Source organism: Amblyomma mixtum, chromosome 10 (assembly GCF_055824585.1).
Source record: "Amblyomma mixtum isolate Tamu chromosome 10, ASM5582458v1, whole genome shotgun sequence".
NCBI classification, from domain to species: domain Eukaryota; kingdom Metazoa; phylum Arthropoda; class Arachnida; order Ixodida; family Ixodidae; genus Amblyomma; species Amblyomma mixtum.
The window spans coordinates 42287286-42302522 of NC_143021.1; the positions used below are offsets into that span (position 1 = coordinate 42287286).

The following is a 15237-nucleotide window of genomic DNA, read 5'->3' on the forward strand; positions in this document are numbered from 1 at the left end:
GAAAATGGACGCACATTTTTTGCCTGTGTGTATGTCTGCGCGGTTCCGCTGCCTGTCGGTCTCTGCCGCTGAAGCCCTATGAGGCTTTGGAAGGCCGGATATCTGTACATTTTTTTAAATATTTGGCGCAATAAAGAATTATTATTATTATTATTATTATTATCGCTGCCTGAACTGCCAACTTGCCCATAATGTATAGCTTCTAAACTGCATAACTGCCATTACCGGGACAATGAAAAGAGCATGAGCAAGAGTGTGAATCAAGTAACCGCAGTGTTGAGAGCAGTAGAGAACACCAGCACGCGCCACTTCCTGCTCACCGAACACATCCTTTTAAAGGTAGGCGTCGCTGGCCACAGATGGCGACACTATGCGATGGTTGACAAGTATACAGATTGCGATGAGCGCTGCCGACTTTCACCATCTGTATCAGTTCGCAATGACGGCACTCGACAGCATGAAGGCCAGAACAAGAAGAACAAAGTTTATTGCAGGGCATCGATATATATAGCCTTCGTGATAGCGCGGTTTACGCACTGCGCATGTCAGGCACATTGTTATCGTGTTATCACGCAAGCCCGATACATCCTTCCAAGGTTAGCACAAGACAGTGGTTCAAGTTCATGATAACTGATTGAAAGCAGCGTCATAACGAAGACGTTGGGGAGGCTTCACGGTACGAGTCGACCTCCTCAGAATGATGGCACTTGTGGGTTGCTCTGGATGGGTAATCGAAGCCAGAGGCGTGGCATCGTGGGCTAGATGTTGGTCGCAGAGCCCCGGAGGCTGCTGGGGTGCTGCACTTGTAGTGCCAGAAGGCTGCGGTGTCACACTCCCTGGACTGTTCCTTGCATTTGGGTCAGATTCGTCTGCGCAGTCGTCGCCGGTGTCATCGTCACTTGTTTCAGCATACTGCTCGCTGGAATGAAGCAGGTGTCGCCTGTGGCGCCGAAGAACCCGACGACTTTCGGTTACAACGTGGTAGAACCTCGGGGCAGCTTCCCCAACCACCTTTCCTTTCTGTGACCAAGTTGTGTCTCGCAGCCTGACGACGTCACCTTTACCTAGTGGAGGCAACGGCTGTCCTTTGGGCGTCTGGCGGTGCTTCTTGACTTCGATAGTCTTGATACCGCCAAAATCGGGGAGATTAGATCGAAGGCGCCTGCCTTGAAGAAGCTCGCCAGGGGATTGACCATCAATCAGTGGCGTTGATCGGTAGGCCAGAAGGCCTAGCCAGAAGTCGTGTCGTGCGTCTTGAGTTTTCTACATTATCCGCTTGACAATCTGCACACCTTTTTCGGCAAGGCCGTTAGACTGCGGGCAGTGTGGGCTAGACGTGACGTGCGCAAAATCATACTCTTTAGCGATGGCTGCAAATTCTTGGCTTGAAAACTGTGGTCCATTATCAGTGCACAGTTCGAGAGGAATGCCGTATCGAGCAAATATAGCACTGAGAACCGCAACAACACTTCTTGCACTTGTGTCTGGAAGCCTCTCGACATCTGGGAAGTTGGAAAGAGCATCATATACGACAACGTAAGAATTTCCCCCAAAACAAAAGATGTCCGCTCCGACCCTGTACCACGCACACTGCGGCACCGGGCGCATTATCAGCGGTTCTTTGGCTTGCTGGTACGCGAACTTTCTGCATGTAGAACAGTTTTGGAGAAGCACTGCGATGTCGTTGTTCAAGCCTGGCCAAAAAACGAGAAGTCTTGCTCTTTCTTTGCATTTGTTTAAACCAAGGTGGCCGGCATGGATTCTTGATAGCATTTCTTGTCTCATGCTTCTCGGTATGACAGCTTTTGTTCCTTTGAACAGAATTCCCTTGATTACGGACAGTTCAGATGAAAACGGCTTCAGCTCACCTTGAACTGGTTTTCCTGCTGATAAGGTGCTGACGACAGTCTGCAAGTAGCAGTCACGAGCAGTTTCCTTTGCCAATTTTTGCTGCGTTGTTACCGTGACCACGCCGTTCAGGAGCTGTAGTGCGTGAACTTCGACGTCTTCTGTGGCACCAGCATTGTCGACACCCCCGGGTGTAGTCGATCGTGAGAGCATGTCTGCCAAGACCAGTTGCTTCCCTGGAACGTACTGTAGAACATAGTCATATCTGAGAAGTCTTAAAAAAATCTCTGCATCGTGGGGGCATGTCACAAATTCCTTTAGCAGCGATTGACAGAAGTGGCTTGTGGCCGGTCTCGATAACGACCGTCTGTCCATACACAAACTGATGAAACTTCTCGCAACCGAACAGAATGCCCAGCGTCTCCTTTTCAATTTGCGCGTAACGCTGCTCCGGTGGTGTTAAGACTCGTGAAGCATATGCCACCGGTCGCCAGTGGCCACCGTGACACTGTAAAAGCGCCGCTCCGACGCCGTCCTTGGACGCATCGCAAGTTATTTTTGTTTTCTTTTTGGGGTCAAATATTGCTAGCAAGGGTGATGTCGCAAGTGCCTGCGTGATGCATTTCCATTCCTTCGCGTGGTTTTCGGTCCACTCGAACTCTATTTGCGGTTTGATAAGCGCTGGCAGCATCGCTGTTCGTTCTGACAACACTGGCACGTATTTTCCGATGTAGTTGATCACTCCTAACATGCGCTGTAGATCGGCTTTGCTTTTTGGTGTTGGCATTTCCAACAGATTGCGCACAAGCTTCGGGTTCGGGGAAATTCCATTTTGTCCGATAACGTCACCCAGAAAATGCACCTCTGTTAAACCGAACTTGCATTTTTCGGCGTTTAGTGTCAATCCTGCTGTTTCGGCAGCTTTCAGAACTGCTACTAGCCGTTCATCATGCTCTTGACGTGTAGTGCCCCACACCAAAATGTCGTCGATATACACGTGAACTCCTGGCAGCCCGTGAAACATCTGACTCAGCATTTTGTGAAAAACTTCCGGTGCCGATGAAATGCCAAACGGCAGGCGCAAGTAACGGTATCGACCGAAAGGAGTGGCAAAAGTGCAAATTTTTGATGTTGCGTCGTCGAGGGGTATCTGGTGAAATCCAGAGTTTGCATCTTGGCAACTAAAGTAGCAAGCGCCGGTCAATTCTGCTTCAATATCTTCTCGCCTGGGAAGCTGGTAGAGTTGCCTCATTATATGCTCATTGATCCTTCTCGGGTCCATGCACACCCTAAGACTGCCGTCTTTCTTTTTGACCAAAACCAAAGGGCTTACCCAGTCGGTAGGTCCATCTTCTTTTGTGATGATACCAGCTCTCTCCATTCTTTGAAGCTCGTCGCGAAGCGGTTGGCGCAAAGACAGGGGCACCCGCCGCGCTGGCTGGACGACTGGGGTAGCATCTGGCTGTAGTACCATGCTGTATGGTTGCTTTAGGCATCCTAAACCCTCAAAGACGTGCCTGAAGTGCTTCATCGCTTCGTACTCAGCAGAAGTGCTGACAGTGTCCACTCTGCCCTGCACGAGGCCTAGAGCTTCGCATGCGTGAAGCCCCAGTATTGCACGACGTCCATTTTTCACCACGTAGAATTTCACTGCAGTTACAGCATCTCCAACGGTTATTTTTTGGACTGTTGTTCCGAAGTTGGTGATGATGCCTCCATTGTATGCTCGCAGCACAGAGCTCGTATGATTCAGTTCGGCAGTTTTCAACTTGCGGTATATTGAAAATGGTAAGAGGCTTGCTTGTGCTCCGGTATCCACCTTGAATAATGCTTTACGACCCCCAACTTTGGCTTCGACAGTGCAATCACCAGTAATGCAGCTGTCGATGCAGACGTCAAGAACATCAAACTCACAATTGAACTGTGCGCCGACTTCTTTTACGACCGCCCTGGCCGGACAACAAATCGCAGTGATGCAGCTTTCGACAAGTGTTGCATCTTTTCCCGTAAGCAGGACACTGCCTCGGCTCGTGCCCTCGGTTGCATTTCTTGCACCGGTACGAACTATCGTTTACTGCACTGGTCTCTTGCCGGTCTACACAGCGGTGGCACGATGCCCTACTGCGAGAGACGGAGTCAATGCTGTCACTGGGCCTGGCCCAGACCTGAGTTCTTTGTGCCACTGATTCCGCTACCCTGCACATTTCTTCAGCCTTTAACAACGTTAAGCCCTTTTCCCGCAGCATTTTCTCACGCAGTTTGGAATTATTCGTCCCAAAGACGATCTGATCCCTGATCATTGAATCGTGCAGTCCTTCGAAGTTGCATTGCGCTGCTTGCTTCTTGAGGTCTCTAATAAATCTTTCGAACGGCTCTCCGTCTTCTTGTTTTCTCGAGCGAAAAACATACCGCTCATGCACTTCATTGCTTACCTCGGCACAGTATGCTTCAAACTTCCGGACCAGGGTGTCGTAATCTTTCTTGTCTTCCTGCTCACCAAACGTAAACGTGTTGAAGACGTCAAGTGCTTCGTCTCCGGCAACGCTCAACAGGAGTGCAGCTTTCGCTGCTCCGCTTCTTGGGTCGTCCTTTGGCGTGGTCGCCTTGATGAAAAGTTCCAGTTTTTGCTTAAACCGCCTCCAATTCTGCGAAAGGTTACCGGAGAGCTGCAAAGGTTCCGGGGGCTTCAGCAGGTCCATGGCGCTCCGAGCTACGCCCTGCCCAACTGGCCCCTTCTGACACCATGTATCAGTTCGCAATGACGGCACTCGACAGCATGAAGGCCAGGACAAGAAGAACAAAGTTTATTGCAGGGCATCGATATATACAGCCTTCGTGATAGCGCGGTTTACGCACTGCGCATGTCAGGCACATTGTTATCGTGTTATCACGCAAGCCCGATACACCATATACACTTTTTGGAAACAACTTTGCGTGTACATGGCAGAACATGAGAACGGACGCACATCGCTGCCTGAACTGCCAACATGCCCACAATGTATAGCTTCTAAACTGCATAACTGCCAGTACCGGGACAATGAAAAGAGCACCAGCAAGAGGTGAATCAAGTAACCACAGTGTTGTGAGCAGTAGAGAACACCAGCACGCGTCACTTCTTGCCAACCGAATACATCCTTAAAAAGGTAGGCGTCGCTGGCCAGATGGCGACAGTATGTGACTGTTGACAAGTATGAAGATTGCGATGAGCGCTGCCGTCTTTCACCATCTACACTTGTGGAAACAACATTGCGCGTACATGACAGAACATGACAATGGACGCACATCACTGCCTTAACAGCGAACTTGCCCAGAATGTATAGCTTCTAAGCTGTATACCTGTGAGTACCGGGACAATGAAAAAAGCACAAGCAAGACGTGAATCAAGCAACCGCAGTGTTCTGAGCTGTAGAGAACACCATCACACGCCACTTCCTGCTCACCGAATACAGCTTTTATAAGGTAGGCGTCGCTGGCCACAGATGGCGACACTATGCGACGGTTGACAAGCATGCAGATTGCTATGAGCGCTGCCGACTTTCACCATCTACACTTTTGGAAACAACTCTGAGCGTACATGACAGAACATGAAAATGGACGCACATCGCTGCCTGAACTGTCAGCTTGCCCAGAATGTATAGCTTCTAAACTACGGACCTGCGAGTACCGGGACAATGAAAAGAGCACGAGCAAGAGTGTGAATCAAGTAACCGCAGTGTTGTGAGCAGTAGATAACACCAGCACGCGCCACTTCCTGCTCACCGAATACATCCTTTAAAGGAAGGCGTCCCTGGCCACAGATGGCGACACTATGCGACGGTTGACAAGTATGAAGATTGCGATGAGTGCTGCCGACTTTCACCATCTACACTTTTGGAAACAATTCTGCGCGTACATGACAGAACTTGAGAACGGACGCACATCGCTGCCTGAACTGCCAACTTGCCCAGAATGCATAGCTTCTAAACTGCGGACCTGCGAGTACAGGGACAATGAAAAGAGCATGAGCAAGAGGTGAATCAAGTAACCGCAGTGTTGTGAGCAGTAGAGAACACCATCACACGCCACTTCCTGCTCACCGAATACAGCTTTTATAAGGTAGGCGTCGCTGGCCACAGATGGCGACACTATGCGACGGTTGACAAGCATGAAGATTGGGATGAGTGCTGCCGACTTTCACCATCTACACTTTTGGAAACAACTTTGCCTGTACATGGCAGAACATGAAAATGGACGCACATCGCTGCCTGAACTGCCAACTTCCCCTGAATGTATAGCTTCTAAAATGCATACCTGCGAGTACCGGGACAATGAAAAGAGCATGAGCAAGAGTGTGAATCAAGTAACCGCAGTGTTGTGAGCAGTAGAGAACACCAGCACGCGCCACTTCCTGCTCACCGAATACAGCTTTTATAAGGTAGGCGTCGCTGGCCACAGATGGCGACACTATGCGACGGTTGACAAGTATGAAGATTGGGATGAGTGCTGCCGACTTTCACCACCTACACTTTTGGAAACAACTTTGCCTGTACATGGCAGAACATGAAAATGGACGCACATCGCTGCCTGAACTGCCAACTTCCCCTGAATGTATAGCTTCTAAAATGCATACCTGCGAGTACCGGGACAATGAAAAGAGCATGAGCAAGAGTGTGAATCAAGTAACCGCAGTGTTGTGAGCAGTAGAGAACACCAGCACGCACCACTTCCTGCTCACCGAATACAGCTTTTATAAGGTAGGCGTCGCTGGACACAGATGGCGACACTATGCGACGGTTGACTAGTATGCAGATTGCGAAGAGTGCTGCCGACTTTCACCATCTACACTTTTGGAAACAACTCTGCGCGTACATGACAGAACATGAAAATGGACGCACATCGCTGCCTGAACTGTCAGCTTGCCCAGAATGTATAGCTTCTAAACTGCGGACCTGCGAGTACCGGGACAATGAAAAGAGCATGAACGAGAGGTGAATCAAGTAACCGCAGTGTTGTGAGCAGTACAGAACACCAGCACGCGCCACTTCCTGCTCACCGAATACATCCTTTAAAAGGTAGGCGTCGCTGGCCACAGATGGCGACACTATGTGACGGTTGACAAGTATGCAGATTGCGATGAGCGCTGCAGACTTTCACCATCTACACTTTTTGGAAACAACTTTGCGTGTACATGGCAGAACATGAAAATGGACGCACATCGCTGCCTGAACTGCCAACTTGCCCATAATATATAGCTTCTAAACTGCATAACTGTCAGTACCGGGACAATGAAAAGAGCATGAGCAAGAGTGTGAATCAAGTAACCGCAGTGTTGAGAGCAGTAGAGAACACCAGCACGCGCCACTTCCTGCTCACCGAATACATCATTTAAAAGGTAGGCGTCGCTGGCCACAGATGCCGACACTATGCGACGGTTGACAAGTATGCAGATTGCGATGAGCGCTGCCTACTTTCACCATCTACACTTTTGGAAAGAACTCTGAGCGTACATGACAGAACATGAAAATGAACGCACATCGCTGCCTGAACTGTCAGCTTGCCCAGAATGTATAGCTTCTAAACTACGGACCTGCGAGTACCGGGGCAATGAAAAGAGCATGAGCAAGAGGTGAATCAAGTAACCGCAGTGTTGTGAGCAGTAGAGAACACAAGCACGCGTCACTTCTTGCTCACCGAATACATCCTTAAAAAGGTAGGCGTCGCTGGCCAGATGGCGACAGTATGTGACTGTTGACAAGTATGAAGATTGCGATGAGCGCTGCCGTCTTTCACCATCTACACTTGTGGAAACAACATTGCGCGTACATGACAGAACATGACGATGGACGCACATCACTGCCTTAACTGCGAACTTGCCCAGAATGTATAGCTTCTAAGCTGTATACCTGTGAGTACCGGGACAATGAAAAAAGCACAAGCAAGACGTGAATCAAGCAACCGCAGTGTTCTGAGCAGTAGAGAACACCATCACACGCCACTTCCTGCTCACCGAATACAGCTTTTATAAGGTAGGCGTCGCTGGCCACAGATGGCGACACTATGCGACGGTTGACAAGCATGCAGATTGCTATGAGCGCTGCCGACTTTCACCATCTACACTTTTGGAAACAACTCTGAGCGTACATGACAGAACATGAAAATGGACGCACATCGCTGCCTGAACTGTCAGCTTGCCCAGAATGCATAGCTTCTAAACTGCGGACCTGCGAGTACAGGGACAATGAAAAGAGCATGAGCAAGAGGTGAATCAAGTAACCGCAGTGTTGTGAGCAGTAGAGAACACCAGCACGCGCCACTTCCTGCTCACCGAATACATCCTTTAAAAGGCAGGCGTCGCTGGCCACAGATGGCGACACTATGTGACGGGTGACAAGTATGCAGATTGCGATGAGCGCTGCCGAATTTCACCATCTACACTTTTTGGAAACAACTTTGCGTGTACATGACAGAACTTGAGAACGGACGCACATCGCTGCCTGAACTGCCAACTTGCCCAGAATGTATAGCTTCTAAACTGCATACCTGCGAGTACCGGGACAATGAAAAGAGCACCAGCAAGAGGTGAATCAAGTAACCACAGTGTTGTGAGCAGTAGAGAACACCAGCACGCGCCACTTCCTGCTCACCGAAAACATCATTTAAAAGGTAGGCGTCGCTAGCCACAGATGGCGACACTATGCGACGGTTGACAAGTATGCAGATTGCGATGAGCGCTGCCGACTTTCACCATATACACTTTTTGGAAACAACTTTGCGTGTACATGGCAGAACATGAAAATGGACGCACATCGCTGCCTGAACTGCCAACATGCCCATAATGTATAGCTTCAAAACTGCATAACTGCCAGTACCGGGACAATGAAAAGAGCACCAGCAAGAGGTGAATCAAGTAACCACAGTGTTGTGAGCAGTAGAGAACACCAGCACGCACCACTTCCTGCTCACCGAATACATCATTTAAAAGGTAGGCGTCGCTGGCCACAGATGGCGACACTATGCGACGGTTGACAAGTATGCAGATTGCGATGAGCGCTGCCGACTTTCACCATCTACACTTTTGGAAACAACTCTGAGCGTACATGACAGAACATGAAAATGGACGCACATCGCTGCCTGAACTGTCAGCTTGCCCAGAATGTATAGCTTCTAAACTACGGACCTCCGAGTACCGGGACAATGAAAAGAGCATGAGCAAGAGGTGAATCAAGTAACCGCAGTGTTGTGAGCAGTAGAGAACACCAGCACGCGTCACTTCTTGCTCACCGAATACATCCTTAAAAAGGTAGGCGTCGCTGGCCAGATGGCGACAGTATGTGACTGTTGACAAGTATGAAGATTGCGATGAGCGCTGCCGTCTTTCACCATCTACACTTGTGGAAACAACATTGCGCGTACATGACAGAACATGACGATGGACGCACATCACTGCCTTAACTGCGAACTTGCCCAGAATGTATAGCTTCTAAGCTGTATACCTGTGAGTACCGGCACAATGAAAAAAGCACAAGCAAGACGTGAATCAAGCAACCGCAGTGTTCTGAGCAGTAGAGAACACCATCACATGCCACTTCCTGCTCACCGAATACAGCTTTTATAAGGCAGGCGTCACTGGCCACAGATGGCGACACTATGCGACGGTTGACAAGCATGCAGATTGCTATGAGCGCTGCCGACTTTCACCATCTACACTTTTGGAAACAACTCTGAGCGTACATGACAGAACATGAAAATGGACGCACATCGCTGCCTGAACTGTCAGCTTGCCCAGAATGTATAGCTTCTAAACTACGGACCTGCGAGTACCGGGACAATGAAAAGAGCATGAGCAAGAGGTGAATCAAGTAACCGCAGTGTTGTGAGCAGTAGAGAACACCAGCACGCGTCACTTCTTGCTCACCGAATACATCCTTAAAAAGGTAGGCGTCGCTGGCCAGATGGCGACAGTATAGCTTCTAAACCCAGAATGTATAGCTTCTAAACTACGGACCTGCGAGTACCGGGACAATGAAAAGAGCACGAGCAAGAGTGTGAATCAAGTAACCGCAGTGTTGTGAGCAGTAGAGAACACCAGCACGCGCCACTTCCTGCTCACCGAATACATCCTTTAAAGGAAGGCGTCCCTGGCCACAGATGGCGACACTATGCGACGGTTGACAAGTATGAAGATTGCGATGAGTGCTGCCGACTTTCACCATCTACACTTTTGGAAACAATTCTGCGCGTACATGACAGAAATTGAGAACGGACGCACATCGCTGCCTGAACTGCCAACTTGCCCAGAATGCATAGCTTCTAAACTGCGGACCTGCGAGTACAGGGACAATGAAAAGAGCATGAGCAAGAGGTGAATCAAGTAACCGCAGTGTTGTGAGCAGTAGAGAACACCATCACACGCCACTTCCTGCTCACCGAATACAGCTTTTATAAGGTAGGCGTCGCTGGCCACAGATGGCGACACTATGCGACGGTTGACAAGTATGAAGATTGGGATGAGTGCTGCCGACTTTCACCATCTACACTTTTGGAAACAACTTTGCCTGTACATGGCAGAACATGAAAATGGACGCACATCGCTGCCTGAACTGCCAACTTCCCCTGAATGTATAGCTTCTAAAATGCATACCTGCGAGTACCGGGACAATGAAAAGAGCATGAGCAAGAGTGTGAATCAAGTAACCGCAGTGTTGTGAACAGTAGAGAACACCAGCACGCGCCACTTCCTGCTCACCGAATACAGCTTTTATAAGGTAGGCGTCGCTGGCCACAGATGGCGACACTATGCGACGGTTGACAAGTATGAAGATTGGGATGAGTGCTGCCGACTTTCACCATCTACACTTTTGGAAACAACTTTGCCTGTACATGGCAGAACATGAAAATGGACGCACATCGCTGCCTGAACTGCCAACTTCCCCTGAATGTATAGCTTCTAAAATGCATACCTGCGAGTACCGGGACAATGAAAAGAGCATGAGCAAGAGTGTGAATCAAGTAACCGCAGTGTTGTGAGCAGTAGAGAACACCAGCACGCGCCACTTCCTGCTCACCGAATACAGCTTTTATAAGGTAGGCGTCGCTGGACACAGATGGCGACACTATGCGACGGTTGACTAGTATGCAGATTGCGAAGAGTGCTGCCGACTTTCACCATCTACACTTTTGGAAACACCTCTGCGCGTACATGACAGAACATGAAAATGGACGCACATCGCTGCCTGAACTGTCAGCTTGCCCAGAATGTATAGCTTCTAAACTACGGACCTGCGAGTACCGGGGCAATGAAAAGAGCATGAGCAAGAGGTGAATCAAGTAACCGCAGTGTTGTGAGCAGTAGAGAACACCAGCACGCGTCACTTCTTGCTCACCGAATACATCCTTAAAAAGGTAGGCGTCGCTGGCCAGATGGCGACAGTATGTGACTGTTGACAAGTATGAAGACTGCGATGAGCGCTGCCGTCTTTCACCATCTACATTTTTTGGAAACAACTTTGCGTGTACATGACAGAACTTGAGAACGGACGCACATCGCTGCCTGAACTGCCAACTTGCCCAGAATGTATAGCTTCTAAACTGCATACCTGCGAGTACCGGGACAATGAAAAGAGCACCAGCAAGAGGTGAATCAAGTAACCACAGTGTTGTGAGCAGTAGAGAACACCAGCACGCGCCACTTCCTGCTCACCGAATCCATCATTTAAAAGGTAGGCGTCGCTAGCCACAGATGGCGACACTATGCGACGGTTGACAAGTATGCAGATTGCGATGAGCGCTGCCGACTTTCACCATATACACTTTTTGGAAACAACTTTGCGTGTACATGGCAGAACATGAAAATGGACGCACATCGCTGCCTGAACTGCCAACATGCCCATAATGTATAGCTTCTAAACTGCATAACTGCCAGTACCGGGAAAATGAAAAGAGCACCAGCAAGAGGTGAATCAAGTAACCACAGTGTTGTGAGCAGTAGAGAACACCAACACGCACCACTTCCTGCTCACCGAATACAGCATTTAAAAGGTAGGCGTCGCTGGCCACAGATGGCGACACTATGCGACGGTTGACAAGTATGCAGATTGCGATGAGCGCTGCCGACTTTCACAATCTACACTTTTGGAAACAACTCTGAGCGTACATGACAGAACATGAAAATGGACGCACATCGCTGCCTGAACTGTCAGCTTGCCCAGAATGTATAGCTTCTAAACTACGGACCTGCGAGTATCGGGACAATGAAAAGAGCATGAGCAAGAGGTGAATCAAGTAACCGCAGTGTTGTGAGCAGTAGAGAACACCAGCACGCGTCACTTTTTGCTCACCGAATACATCCTTAAAAAGGTAGGCGTCGCTGGTCAGATGGCGACAGTATGTGACTGTTGACAAGTATGAAGATTGCGATGAGTGCTGCCGACTTTCACCATCTACACTTTTGGAAACAATTCTGCGCGTACATGACAGAACTTGAGAACGGACGCACATCGCTGCCTGAACTGCCAGCTTGCCCAGAATGCATAGCTTCTAAACTGCGGACCTGCGAGTACAGGGACAATGAAAAGAGTATGAGCAAGAGGTGAATCAAGTAACCGCAGTGTTGTGAGCAGTAGAGAACACCAGCACGCGCCACTTCCTGCTCACCGAATACATCCTTTAAAAGGCAGGCGTCGCTGGCCACAGATGGCGACACTATGTGACGGTTGACAAGTATGCAGATTGCGATGAGCGCTGCCGAATTTCACCATCTACACTTTTTGGAAACAACTTTGCGTGTACATGGCAGATCTTGAGAACGGACGCACATCGCTGCCTGAACTGCCAACTTGCCCAGAATGTATAGCTTCTAAACTGCATACCTGCGAGTACCGGGACAATGAAAAGAGCACCAGCAAGAGGTGAATCAAGTAACCACAGTGTTGTGAGCAGTAGAGAACACCAGCACGCGCCACTTCCTGCTCACCGAAAACATCATTTAAAAGGTAGGCGTCGCTAGCCACAGATGGCGACACTATGCGACGGTTGACAAGTATGCAGATTGCGATGAGCGCTGCAGACTTTCACCATATACACTTTTTGGAAACAACTTTGCGTGTACATGGCAGAACATGAAAATGGACGCACATCGCTGCCTGAACTGCCAACATGCCCATAATGTATAGCTTCTAAACTGCATAACTGCCAGTACCGGGACAATGAAAAGAGCACCAGCAAGAGGTGAATCAAGTAACCACAGTGTTGTGAGCAGTAGAGAACACAAGCACGCACCACTTCCTGCTCACCGAATACATCATTTAAAAGGTAGGCGTCGCTGGCCACAGATGGCGACACTATGCGACGGTTGACAAGTATGCAGATTGCGATGAGCGCTGCCGACTTTCACCATCTACACTTTTGGAAACAACTCTGAGCGTACATGACAGAACATGAAAATGGACGCACATCGCTGCCTGAACTGTCAGCTTGCCCAGAATGTATAGCTTCTAAACTACGGACCTCCGAGTACCGGGACAATGAAAAGAGGATGAGCAAGAGGTGAATCAAGTAACCGCAGTGTTGTGAGCAGTTGAGAACACCAGCACGCGTCACTTCTTGCTCACGAATACATCCTTAAAAAGGTAGGCGTCGCTGGCCAGATGGCGACAGTGTGTGACTGTTGACAAGTATGAAGATTGCGATGAGCGCTGCCGTCTTTCACCATCTACACTTGTGGAAACAACATTGCGCGTACATGACAGAACATGACGATGGACGCACATCACTGCCTTAACTGCGAACTTGCCCAGAATGTATAGCTTCTAAGCTGTATACCTGTGAGTACCGGCACAATGAAAAAAGCACAAGCAAGACGTGAATCAAGCAACCGCAGTGTTCTGAGCAGTAGAGAACACCATCACACGCCACTTCCTGCTCACCGAATACAGCTTTTATAAGGTAGGCGTCACTGGCCACAGATGGCGACACTATGCGACGGTTGACAAGCATGCAGATTGGTATGAGCGCTGCCGACTTTCACCATCTACACTTTTGGAAACAACTCTGAGCGTACATGACAGAACATGAAAATGGACGCACATCGCTGCCTGAACTGTCAGCTTGCCCAGAATGTATAGCTTCTAAACTACGGACCTGCGAGTACCGGGACAATGAAAAGAGCATGAGCAAGAGTGTGAATCAAGTAACCGCAGTGTTGTGAGCAGTAGAGAACACCAGTACGCGCCACTTCCTGCTCACCGAATACATCCTTTAAAGGAAGGCGTCCCTGGCCACAGATGGCGACACTATGCGACGGTTGACAAGTATGAAGATTGCGATGAGTGCTGCCGACTTTCACCATCTACACTTTTGGAAACAATTCTGCGCGTACATGACAGAACTTGAGAACGGACGCACATCGCTGCCTGAACTGCCAACTTGCCCAGAATGCATAGCTTCTAAACTGCATAACTGCCAGTACCGGGACAATGAAAAGAGCATGAGCAAGAGTGTGAATCAAGTAACCGCAGTGTTGTGAGCAGTAGAGAACACCAGCACGCGCCACTTCCTGCTCACCGAATACAGCTTTTATAAGGTAGGCGTCGCTGGCCACAGATGGCGACACTATGCGACGGCTGACAAGTATGAAGATTGGGATGAGTGCTGCCGACTTTCACCATCTACACTTTTTGGAAACAACTTTGCTTGTACATGGCAGATCATGAAAATGGACGCACATTTTTTGCCTGTGTGTATGTCTGCGCGGTTCCGCTGCCTGTCGGGCTCTGCCGCTGAAGCCCTATGAGGCTTTGGCAGGCCGGATTTCTGTACATTTTTTTAAATATTTGGCGCAATAAAGAATTATTATTATTATTATTATTATCGCTGCCTGAACTGCCAACTTGCCCATAATGTATAGCTTCTAAACTGCATAACTGCCATTACCGGGACAATGAAAAGAGCATGAGCAAGAGTGTGAATCAAGTAACCGCAGTGTTGAGAGCAGTAGAGAACACCAGCACGCACCACTTCCTGCTCACCGAATACATCATTTAAAAGGTAGGCGTCGCTGGCCACAGATGGCGACACTATGCGACGGTTGACTAGTATGCAGATTGCGATGAGCGCTGCCGACTTTCACAATCTACACTTTTTGGAAACAACTTTGCGTGTACATGACAGAACTTGAGAACGGACGCACATCGCAGCCTGAACTGCCAACTTGCCCAGAATGTATAGCTTCTAAACTGCATGCCTGCGAGTACCGGGACAATGAAAAGAGCACCAGCAAGAGGTGAATCAAGTAACCACAGTGTTGTGAGCAGTAGAGAACACCAGCACGCGCCACTTCCTGCTCACCGAATCCATCATTTAAAAGGTAGGCGTCGCTAGCCACAGATGGCGACACTATGCGACGGTTGACAA

The 15237-nt window shown here is 49.2% G+C and overlaps 1 protein-coding gene and 1 pseudogene across 1 annotated transcript; both read right to left on the reverse strand.

The window, feature by feature from the left end:
• Positions 1-463: 463 nt before the first annotated feature.
• On the reverse strand, positions 464-3322 carry LOC149325665 (uncharacterized; annotated as a pseudogene).
• A 436-nt stretch (positions 3323-3758) lies between these two features.
• LOC149325666 (uncharacterized) lies at positions 3759-4547 on the reverse strand. Its single transcript, XM_089564359.1, has one exon. The coding sequence runs from the start codon at positions 4545-4547 to the stop codon at positions 3759-3761; it is 789 nt and encodes a 262-aa protein (XP_089420485.1).
• Positions 4548-15237: the final 10690 nt, after the last annotated feature.